Source organism: Crassostrea angulata, chromosome 1 (assembly GCF_025612915.1).
Source record: "Crassostrea angulata isolate pt1a10 chromosome 1, ASM2561291v2, whole genome shotgun sequence".
Lineage (NCBI taxonomy): Eukaryota > Metazoa > Mollusca > Bivalvia > Ostreida > Ostreidae > Magallana > Magallana angulata.
In genome coordinates, this window is record NC_069111.1 from 26588963 (window position 1) to 26601419 (window position 12457).

The window sequence follows — 12457 nt, forward strand, 5'->3', positions numbered from 1 at the left end:
GCTGTATTTTCACTTTTAAAAATAGTCATTAACTCGTACTGGTAAATGTCGAATTTGAAAAATGATATTAAATTTACACAAAGGATTATTGATTGAATATGATAGTATAATTAATTACACAATTTAATGTTCTGAAATAAATACTATCAAGTGAATGTTTATGAAATGTGGTAAAAATTGTCGAATTTGGATCAACTTGTATAACAAGAGGCTCAGGGACCACATCGCTCACCTGAGCAACGATACTAAACAGACATTACAGATCCAAAGCTTTCTTATATAAAAAATAAAACTATAGCTGTAAAACTAAGCAGATATTTATGTTCGTTTGTTTGTTTGGTTTTTTTAATGGAGGGGGCACATTAGTTAAAAATTGAGCCCTGATAAAGAACAAAGATTTTAAATAATTTTCCTTAATATATTCCTATGTAAAAATTGGTGGCCCTACTTTACATCTAGGGATAATTGTTTGAACAAGCTTGATTCTTAAAAACCTGAAAATTTAAAACTTTTTTTCAACTGAAAGACAGCTTAGCCCTTTAATTATTTAAAGCTTGAATCATTGCCACCCAAAGATCCTTTGAGCCAAAAGAAGTTGAAATCAAACCAGTGGTTCTAGAGAAAGTGTCAAAAATGTAAAAAAAAAAAACAAAAACAAAAAACAACCTTTACTGAAGTGTTTTTAGTTTGACCTCACATTGTGGCAAGTCAAGGATTACATTTTAAATCAATAACTCCCTACTTTCTTGCTCTCCTTCACCCTCTATCCCTCCCCTTATCCTCTCCTAACTTCTTTCCTCTGCCTTCCCAACTCTGTCTTGACTTTCTCCCTCCACAATCTCTTCCTTCTCTCTACTACTTTTCTCTAACTCCTATCTCCTCTCTCCCAACTTTCTCCCTACTCACTCCTTCCTTCCTCCCAACATTCTCCCTCCTCCCTCCCCACATTCTCTCCACTTATTCTTTTTTGTTCCTCCCATTTTTGCCCTCCTCTGAATTTTGTTACTCCTCCCTCCTCTGACTTTCCATACTCAATCCCCTCTCTGCCAACTTACTCTTCCATCCTCCCCTTTCCATCCAAACTATCTCCCTCCTTCTTTCTTACTCTCTCCCTTTCTCTCTCCCTCCTTCCTCCAAACTCTTTCTATCTCTCTCTCTCTTGCTCTCCAAACTTACTTCCTACTCTCTACATCCCCACTCTCTGTCTCTCTCGTACTACTCCCTCACATCTCTTTCTCCCTTCCTTTTCACTTTCTCAACTTTTCTTCCCACTTCCTTTCCACTTTTTCCCTCCCAACTCTCTTCTTTCCCATTTCTTCCTCCCCATCTATTCCATACTCTATCCCTTTCCCCTTTCTTCCTCCCCACTCATTCTAAACTTCTCCCTTTCCCCTTTTTTCCTCCCCACCTATTCTAAACCTTCTCTCTTTCCATTCTCTCCACCCCCCTCATTCCAAACTCACATCCCCTCCTCCTCCCTCCCCATTCTTTTCTTCCTCTCTCCAACTCTTCCCTCCCATCTCTCTCTCCCTTCTTCCTCATTTTCTCAACTTTTCTTCCTACTTCCTTTCCACTCTTCCTCCCCCTTTTCCTTTTCTTCCTTCCCACCAATTCAAAACTCTCTCCTTTTCCACTTTCTTTTCCCCACCCCTTTCAAACTCTCCCCTTTTTTCCTCCCCACCTATTCTAAACTCTCTCTTTTTACTTTCTTGCTTTCCTGTCAGATTCAATTCATTAAAATCTTGGTGATGATATACAGGCCTACTATTGGCACATTGTTCGAGTACGTTCATAAGCATTACCTTAACCACTTAATAGTAAATCATAAACACTTTTCATTTTATCGCAATGCAATACATTACTTTGATTGCTATTGGTAGCCACTTCTCATTCAATCCTTATCTTTGTTTCATTAAAAGATAAGACTCAGATGAGCTGTTTCTATTTAGCTTTTTTTTAATTTACATCTACCAATCACCAAAGAAAGCAATTTATTGTTAAATTAGCTACAGCTGATTTCATACTGTGAACACCGAATGGTAAACAAATTACCGATCAGGTTTACTTTAAAACTTAAAATACAATTTCCCTAGCCATACATTTTTATTTACTATATAAAATACTCAATTGTTTTAGATTCAGAATGTTAACATGTCCCTATATCTTTAAACAGAGTTCTCCTTTTAAAGGAGATAAGTATACTCTAATAATGGTCATGACCATTCAGCCCTCTTAAGGTCAGACGACGCGTTCCTTGAGCATCTTTTTTGTATGTACTCGTAATAAAGAGTTACGATGAAAAATTTTATTTATAATAATTTTTAAAATGATTAGATTTTTTTTTTTTGCATTTAAGGGTCTAGATGGCCTAGTAGTTAGAGCGGTGGCCGCTCACTGCTAAGAATGTTGGTTCCATAAGTCCTGAGTTCAAACCCCAACCCCAGCCGAGGTGGAGCTCCAATATAGTGAATTTCCTTGTGCTGCATGTATAAGTATATAAATTATTATATCAGCAATTCAAGTGTAGTTTCAAGAAGATTATATAGGAAATTGCATATCCTAGTATTTTGCAGAAATGCCTGGTAAGGTATCCTGATTTCGTGCAAGAAAGCTTGTCAAAGTAGTAGTTAATCAATAACAAATTTCTTGCAAAGTTATAAAATTGAGCAACGAGTTGTCTGACCTTGAAGTGAAATGAGCAAATGACGTGGAGCCTAATAACTTTGATATTTCAATTAAACCGGATTTACCATAGTTAATTCAAGTTTATATAATACAAAAATAAGCAACACGTTATGGTATTTAATATTTTTTTCAATCATTTATTAAATGATATTTATAAACAAAATCAGCTCATGATAACATCACAAAATTAATGACCAGCACATATAAGTTTTGCAATACATGTACATGTATCACCATTAGTTGTTTCCCCTTTTAAAATCAAAAATTTCCAAAAAAGATTCTTTGAATATTATACATGTATATGATAATTAGGACAAAATACTATAGAATATTTTGATGAGGAAGGAGGTTCCTATTTTTCCTTTCAAATATCTGTTGCAAAAATGTCAGCTCTAAACCTATTGCAGGCACATGCATAAACAGTATACATGTATATATAACATAAATAATGGAATGTCATTCTCGCCATCGCCTGAGTACATCACAACACAGACACAAAAACTATAATAACAAAGTAAACTATCACAAAGCTTTGTAACAACTTTTGGGCAGCACTTTACAATCAAGAAAAAATTATTCATATGCACAATGAAGGAAGGATAAATATACAATATCATTATTAAAAAAAAAATTGTTTAGAATTGCAAGTTTAATGTGGCTTAAACAAATAACAAACAATTTAAATTTACATTCCAAGCAATATCTCCATTTTAATTTGTAAAATGATTTTAAGGTTCTACAAATAGGTGAAAGAGCCATAGTACATGTACAATTATGCTTAGTAATGAAACTGATGGAGTATTTTCACGCATGAATGAATCTTCTATTAGAATAATGACATATAAATGTAAACATATACATGTATTGTAAACATTTTAAACCACTATCTCATATGTCTTAATTTCTAACCTGTGGAAATTCAATTTTAATTCAACAATAAAAATATACCACCTCCCACTTTCTGAGCAAGACAGAACCAATACTCAAATGTTGTGTAAAATCCAAATTCCATTATAAAATCAGGCTTTAGCTAAGGACAAAAAATAATAACCTATCCGACACAAAACCGAATCCCAATTCTTCATACCTGCATATCTTAAAATCAAAATGACAATTCTTGTTCTCTGTGAATTAAAGTAGCCTTCAAATATTTGAAAAAAGAGCAGGATAAAAAATTTTGCTGGAAAAAGTAAAAAAAAATTGCGATTGTTTTATAGATTTGAATGTTGAACACAACACCACATAATCATGAGATCCTGATGTTCCTTTCTATCAACTTTACGATCTTGGATGAGTAACGCTGACCAATAATTGACCAACAAGATTATGATTAAATTAATGTCACCTACAACTTATGATTTCTACATGCATGTCAGTGTCGAACAAAATTTCTTGACAACATTCATGTTCAAAAGGACCGAAACACAAAGCGACCTTAAGTTCACTTGAGTAATAGACATTTGGATTGGATTTCAGTGGTTTCTGGATGATAATAGAACAATATGATATGTTTTTCTTCACAACAAAAATCCAGAATTTGGAAGCTTGAACAGCAATGTCTTTATACAGCTAGTGTTCTTTACATGATCACAATACATTCCAATAATATATATATGATACATAAATACCTTAAATTTCATTAGCAAATGACAGCTTTGTGAACGTTTCACATGTAATTAAAAGGCTTAAAGAAAATATTTTCACATTGCAACTGTTATGATAGGACTTGGCTTACAATCATGCAGTTATAAGCTTGCAGGCACCTCATGTTCAAATTCATCATCTTATTACACACGTTTGAAGAAATGAAGATCCTATCACATCTAGTTGTTGTTTTATTGATATGAAATACCCCAAAAAATTCCAAAAGTCAGTACTTTTATAACCTAGCTAATTGTTAAGTCACTTTCATGAAAATTATTTTGATTACTGTAGATTCCTTATAAAACGTGAGGAATTAATATCTGCATAAAATCTTGGGCATCCCTTGCAGATTTTATCTCACTTTTATTTTTTTTTATCAGTTTTGAACTTTAAGACATTATAACAAAAAATTGGTGCTCGTGATTTTTTATTCTCGTGATTTGATAAAAAACAGTGGAATCCCCGAATCAGACCCACGTAAAGTAAGGAATTTACAGAATGCTAACGACTAGTGCAAAAATTGATACTGATTAAGTCTAGTTACCGCATGTATGGTCCACATTTTAAAAAATGGGTGAGGGTTATAACAAACCAGAAATCTTGGCTTTACACTTGTTGTCCAGTATAGAGAGAGTATTCACTCACTCCCTAGCTATTTCACTATTTAATGTGTTGTTCACTTCTCCAGTCCTCATCAAACTCACTGAAGTTGCACATTTTGTAACCAAATTCTGGCCATGATGAAAACACCGCAAAATCATTGTGTCTCTGCTGACATTTTTTTTTCTGGTCAACATTTGAAAAAAAAAAAAAGAAACTGGAAACCATCAAGTGCTAGGAAACCAACTACTGTTAAATTTAATATTTTCTGTCAAAAACTGATAAAAGTACTGCAATAATTGATCATGCAGTGAAAATATAAAGGGTACAAATCTGGTACGTCTCCAAACACTGATATTTCATACAAAAGTTCTTGTACAATCTGAATCAGACATGATAAGAACTTTCCCTCTTCCCAGCAAGATGTAACCGTCCATGTGTACGTCTTTGACACATTCAGAAACTTATCAGTACATATCATACTTTTATCTTCATCACACACTATCACTCATTCTAGCTCTCTTGTGCAATATATTATCATTTACCAGGTGGAAGACCTATCTTAAAATTGAGATCCAAGATCCACATCCATGGAATTCTCTTCATGAACTTGAAAGCCTTTTCTTAAAAATGGAAGTACTCAATGTATATTCCGTGTCTCACACAAAAACCTCGCCTCGTCCACATAAAAACATTAATAAAATATCGCTCAAACTTTGTGGAAATATCACCCGAAAAATTGATGAAAAAAAATTCTAAAATGTATAATACTGAAAGCTGGTAAATGTAACATGGCTTACTAAGCTTGATAATCATGGTAACAGTTAGCAATTAATAAATAGTCTTAATATCGGTAAAACAGCAATGGGGAGAAAATGCCCTTCATTAGAAGCATACATATACATGAACTATTAGAGAACTTTGTACCATCATTTCATGAGGTGGTTACATTAAGGTCAATTAAGTGATCCGAATTTTATATCATGGTAAACCAATATTAGCTACTGAACATACAGATGTACAACATAAATGCTAATCGTCACATGCATTAATTAAGGATCTTCGCTAAGTACTTCTTTATTATAAACATGTTTTATCAAGAAAGAAAATGGATGGTATAGAACACAGGCTGTTAAAATTCAGTATGTGAAACTTGTAGTAAATGTGCGTAAGTATACACAACTGTAACTCTATCACATAGTTGTACAACCTAGACTAGATCAGCGTCACGTCATGAGTAGAGGCTGATTTATTTCTTCTTTGCACTACTGGCTGCTGTGGCTTTCAGTACTGTACTGTTTGGACTAGATTGGTTCCCAGTTAACCTTGTGTTTGGACTGGTCCCCAGATTACCCATGCTCCCCATGCTGTGTCGTTTGGCCAGATCTTTGGCTTTTTTCCGCGAACCTCTCCTCTTCTTGTCTAGGACCAGTTTATCGTGTCGCACAAAGATGCCATGTCGAGATCTGCACTTGAAATACCTGGTGCCGTTGACCGATCCATCATTTTTACCTGGAATGGAGATTAAAAATAAAACTGCATTAGGTATCTAGGAAGTTTATAAACACTACTCACAATCCAGTAACAGTTGAATTCGCTAATACATCTTACAAAACCATTAGACGTTCATTTCAATAGTCAAATTGAAGGTTACCGGTAAGTGTTTGTACAATGCAACATGTAGTACTAGTCTGCCAGTTGAAATAACCTTTTTTTTTGACAAAAGTCAAATTATGTTTAAATAAATCAAATTATTTGTTCCAGAACTTTGGCTATAATTAAGCAAGTTACACTACACTTCTATCTATTTTTAGTGACCAGACTATCATGGTGCTAGTGTTTTACCTTCAGGTAAGTCTAGCTCCACCCCCACCCAGGGTCCTGTGGCAAACTCCACGTTTCCCACAAACTTGACCACCCCCGTTTTGGGGGATCCCTTTGTTGGCTGAACGATGACGCTCTCATCAATCTGGACCCAGGAAGGAACCGGAACTTCCTGTAGCCTGTCCAGGTCTGCCCGGCTCCCGAATGAACACACACTCACAGAGTCATCATTACCTGGAACAGAAGAAAAATTGCTTGGTGTAAAATATGTGTTCAAAGTTGAAATTTTGACACATTGTTGCAGACAGGAAACTCAACTACAGATTGTTTTTTGAACAGTTAACCAATCTTATAGTGAATGTAAGGGACATCCTTACAAACATACTTCATTACAACCAATTATTTTTTATTACATGCTAACTTAAAGTTATAGTGAAGGAATTTACATTGACTTTGCTGCAAGTGTGAATTCATTTTATCAAACATGTTTAACTGTATGCATTTCAATAGTCATTAGAAAATTGAACTTGGCTAATGAAACTGGTCTCCTGGGTGTAAGGAAAGCAAGATGTCCCTCATCTAGATGTTGACAGTACCTGACATTTCATCCTCTGACAGTTGTAGGGTCAGACTGTTCCTCTTCATGCTCTCCTCCACGATGGACATCATGTCAAGAGAGGGTGACAGGATGCAGGATCGGGGGCGGGGCTGACCCTGACCCTTCCTTCCCTGGCTTTTCGGGGCTTCCACTATCTGCAGTTCCTCGGTCCTCAGTGTGGGGGATTTCTCCGAGGATTCCTCTGAGGACTCATTGTCCTCCTCAAACCCCAGCCTCTCCAGCTCCTCCATGGCTGTTTCACTGTAAGGATCTACAAACTCGTTTATTGCACTGGGCCCCTGTGACTCACATGGTGGCTTGCCTGATTTGCCATTGTTCCTCTTGGTTTTGTTTGATCCAGTGTCTTTACTTATAGCACCAAGACTTTCCACAATCTTTTTTCTCTCCTCTTTTGAACGTTTTAATCTCTCTGACTGAGATATTCCAGGTGACTCGCAAGTGTTGTTAGAGTTTTCTACATCTTCACTAATTTCACTTAAAGATGTATCACAAATTGTAGAATGAATATTGCTATTATTGGGGTCTGGTTTTTCTGACAAACTTCCATCTCTTGCTTCCACCGATGAACCTGATGTGTCTAATGAACAATTTGAATCCAAATTTGACTTATTCAACTCTTCACTTTCAGGAGCCACTAAGGCTCCATCTGTCACTTGATCGCCATTATTAGAATTTAAAGACACAGCCTCTTTCTGAATTTGAACCTCCTCTAAATCACTTCCTGTGCCGAGTATATTTGAGCCCTCTTTGTTTTCTTCATTATCAGAGTCACTGCTTGTTTGTTCCATACTGCTTTTCTGATCTCCTCGGGAATCTTTATTTGACTCTATATTGTCTTCAATGCTCTTGATACTGAGTGAATCTTCAGATGATAAAGTTAACATAGAGACTGCTTGAGATCCATATCCACTGGAGACCAGACTGGGAGTGAAGTTTTTACACTGTACATCAGTCAGACTGTCATTAGTACCGGAACGGGCGATTCCATCTGAAACACAGAGAGACATAATTTAAATAATAAATTTTCAAAAATATATCTCAAAAATTTTCCAGTGGAAGAGGACTTATTGCCAGTGTTTCATGAAACTTAATTTAATAAACAGAAGACAATTGCGTACTAACTGGTATGGCAATTTGGTGGAGCAATTGATATTACTTGACCCAAACGAAGCAGGTATATATATAAAAAATTATATATTAGATACTTATGAAAAAATTTGCAGAGCAAATAAATGTTCAACAGGGAATAAAGCAATAATTATCAACACTACCTGATGTGACTGTTTTGTGACCCTCCTCATTTGGGTTGTAAGACTCGAATTCCTGAAAGTCATCCGATTCAACGCTGTGAGGGTCTGCTTCAATTTTTGAGGACTGAGGCTTTCTCACTGAAGCCTCCTCAACATCCATGTCCTATAAACAAATATCAAGTTTTAAACATTCAAGTACATAACACATACCTCAGGTAAGCCCTCTTAATGCTTTCAACAATTTTCATCTGATATAATTGCTATTTCTTTGACTTATCCTAGAATGAATTATCCTTGAATTTTTCGAATTTAATTTTGTATTTGTCAAGTTCTTGAGAAAATTTTCTAACATTTCCTCCTATACATTCCACTATTGGAACTTTACATACTATCACAGTTTGATTGAACTTGGTTCGGTAGTCAGTTTTCAGCCTTCTTGATATTAAGTAAAAAATGTGAAAAGTTAAGAGACAGCGAGAATGACAGATGACAAATGGACATCAGGCAAAATTTGAAAGATCCTCAGTTGAGCCAACAAAAGACGGCAGTGTAATCGGTATGAGGACGGAAGGATTTAGAAAGCCAAGAAAAGAGGACCGAGGACACTAACCTCTTCAGTGTCTCTCCTGAGGAGGGGCTTCTTCTCCCGCCGGTCCTGTTCCTCCTGCAGTGTGTTCAGAAGTTTTACAGTCTTACCCCCATGAGGACTCAGCGCAGACTTGGCCAGTGCTATATAAACAGAAACAGAATTGTTAACACATGTATATTTTTGAAAATTTCTTTCAGCAGAGTAAAAAAAAAAAAAGCACAAAACAATGGCATGATGTATTTATAAGCAATGCATTTTAAAATATAGTAGCCATGAGTCTTGAAACTGAAGAAAATATAACACATGCAATATAATAAATAAAATGTTTGTGCTTATTATACTAGTTCTCTTCAAATTCCAAATTTGGCCCCTTTTAATTACCACTCCTCCAACCCCCCCCCCCAAAAAGCCCTTATTTTTTAAAGTGAGATGTAAGATAGCACACAACGAATCAATCAACACAGCGATTGATTGATTGACTACAATGTACTACAGCAGAACTCTGTACATCAGAATACAGAACAGCTTACAAAGGATCACCAAGGAGTTCTAGATATTTGTGATAGCTAGCCTACTGGTAATATTTCATTAGGAAGTTCCTATGCATCATTATATTGCATCTCCACAATTTTTATCAATTCAGATCTGATCATTAGGGTCATAAAACTTAAAAAAGAATGATCTTTCAAAAACGTTTAGCATTTCAGACACTTAAAGAAAATAAAAAATAAAATTGACAAATAATATAAAATACATAACATACAACAAGTACTCTATAAAAGAAAAACAAAAACAAAAGAAAAACTAAATATTAATTATAACAACATGTAGTAATCAATAAATTAACATAAAGAATGTCTGCAAATTCTTTCTAAACTCAGGAATGATGTTTTTTTGTCAAAATGTTTGTACCCGTACACTGCCTTTAAAATGCTCAAATAACTTATAACATTACATAGAATCTAAAATAAGGAAAATTTTAATAAAATTCAATACATGGACTTCATGCATCTTGACAACAATATTGAACAACAATTTGAGCAATGGCCGACAACATCCATGCATACAGTGTGACTAAGGAGATGAATCAAACTGTTACTACCGTGGTAACACATCGAGAGAAGAGTAGTACACGTACGTGGAGAGATCGCGATCGATCTCAAGTTCAGAAAGCTGGGTCTCTCTGAAAAACAACGAAGCACCATCAAACCCTAGCGGCTGTGAACTTAATATATATTTCTGTAATCAAAAGAAAAAAATTTCCGAAAAATAATTTGCCCAGTTGTCAAAAAAGAGAAACAAAACTTGTAGCCAGACGCCTGTGTGAGATCACTGGAACACGAAAGCAAAGATGCATGGGATTGCAAATGTTAAGGTAAAGTGTGATGCATCACTAAATCTCCACGAAAACAAAATCAGGGATTCTGATAGAAATAACAATGTATGAGGACATAAGCCATGATCAAATATACTCCACGCGAGACATACATACCAGTAAGAGGCTTTCTAATTATATATCAACCTTCCTAACAGTTTCACATAAAATTTTCTTTCATTTCCAAATTTTAACATAAATTCTACTGTATCGTTGTCAAAATAATTAAGTGCATTACCTGGCGATCCTAGACGACCGGGAGACATGGTCATGTCATGCGATAGGTCTTGGATACTGTCTGCTCGCAGATTTTGCTGTTAGGAAAAAATTGATGACAATTATTAAACACATCATTTTTAAACAATATTATATCTTCCCATCTTAATAATTTTTCGATTTTGTATCCGTATATAAAAGGTCAAAAATCAGTTCAATTTCTTTTTTAAAATTAAATTAAAATTAAAATATTTTTTCTTCATTTCAATTTTGACACTGAAAAATAAAGTGAAAATTATCTTACAAAGTTGATGTGACTTTGACCTTTAACCTTAAAGAAGTTAAAGGTCAAAGGTTTCATTTCAATATGATCCAACATCTCAACAACACAGCTAGAGATATCAAAATATTCGTGCTTAAACAAAGTCTTAACAGGTGATGTTACAGGGGTATCTACACAGGTTTTCCTGGCTTATTTTGGTTCCCTTTACCTAACTCATTCTTGTTAAAAAATCATCAAATGAATATTTTTCCAAATTTAAATCCCCTTTCCCCAATCAAGTGTCCATAGCATGTTTTTTTTCTGTTAATTAGGATGCAACTGACCAGCTTCTTTTTCTTTAATTTTGTTTTGAGCATGTATAATGGACCAATTTGGGGGTGACTCGCTTTGTGAGTGGTAACTTCGCAGGAATTTCTTTGAAAGAGACATTAAAGTCACCTTGTATTCTGACTTAACAAATAATTGTGTTTAAATTAATCTAATTTAAGTGTATCACTGTTAATGTCATCAAATAAATGGATTCTCCCAAACTTTTTAAACTTCCCACTATTTTCTGTTAGGAAGAAGTGAAAAAGTCCATCAAAGTTGGTCCCTAAATGAAACTAGTACTTTTTGTAATTTTCCCAATTTGAACATTTTATGCATCAATTTTCCCAATTCTATGGACCCAGGACAGTAGAAAAACCCAGGGCTGATCTTAAAGTTGTTTCAATCCTAATGTCATGATTAGGTCATTAATTGGTTGAAAGACCCAAATATACTATGAGCACTATGTGCAAAAAACAATGCTTCAGCATAAATTACATCGAATTTTTTTTCTATTATTTTCAAGAACTTAGTCTTGTCAGCGGTGATGATTTGTGCTTAGGTCCAAACACTGTTTCACTTTCGGTTTGCCTGAGTGACTGCATAGGAGAGTTGATTAAAATCAACTCCCAAAAAAGGGATGTACTTTAAACCCAAATATTTGAAGTTTTAAATGGACTTAAAAGAACAAGCCATACTACATGTATTTCATACTAGAAAAGATTTACAATCTGTAGATGTAAGTACATGTACATGTAATATATCAGTCATTAATGTCAAAAAGCTTGAAATTAGATAAAGGGAAGATAAATCATATGAAGAATATCAAGGCCTGCATGCATAAGTATATAAAACTACAGATTTTGTTTTTCAAGAAAAAAATCCGTTTGATAAAAAAATATTATCAATAAGTGAAGAGATAGGATTTATTCACTGAATACTGTGGAATCATTATTGTGGGGGACCAATGTTCGTGGCTTTCGTGGGTAACCCTTGCACAGGAATTAACATCCCCACAAACATATATACAAGCATTTGTTTATTACATATCAAAATTATCCCGAAC

At 34.8% G+C, this 12457-nt stretch overlaps 1 protein-coding gene across 6 annotated transcripts in view; it reads right to left on the minus strand.

The window, feature by feature from the left end:
* Positions 1–2801: 2801 nt before the first annotated feature.
* Positions 2802–12457, minus strand: part of LOC128162792 (kinesin-like protein KIF13B) — an 87721-nt gene continuing 78065 nt past the window's right edge. For 3 of the 6 annotated variants that reach the window (XM_052826182.1, XM_052826189.1, XM_052826176.1), the window contains 7 exons: positions 10825–10900; positions 10314–10394; positions 9233–9351; positions 8644–8785; positions 7350–8360; positions 6775–6987; positions 2802–6441 (listed from right to left, as the gene is read on the minus strand). In XM_052826182.1, coding sequence (XP_052682142.1) covers positions 6179–6441; positions 6775–6987; positions 7350–8360; positions 8644–8785; positions 9233–9351; positions 10314–10394; positions 10825–10900 — 1905 coding nt within the window. In that variant the 3' untranslated portion in view covers positions 2802–6178. The remainder of the gene's footprint in view (positions 6442–6774; positions 6988–7349; positions 8361–8643; positions 8786–9232; positions 9352–10313; positions 10395–10824; positions 10901–12457) is intronic. The other 3 variants (XM_052826216.1, XM_052826205.1, XM_052826196.1) reach the window with 2 other exon arrangements.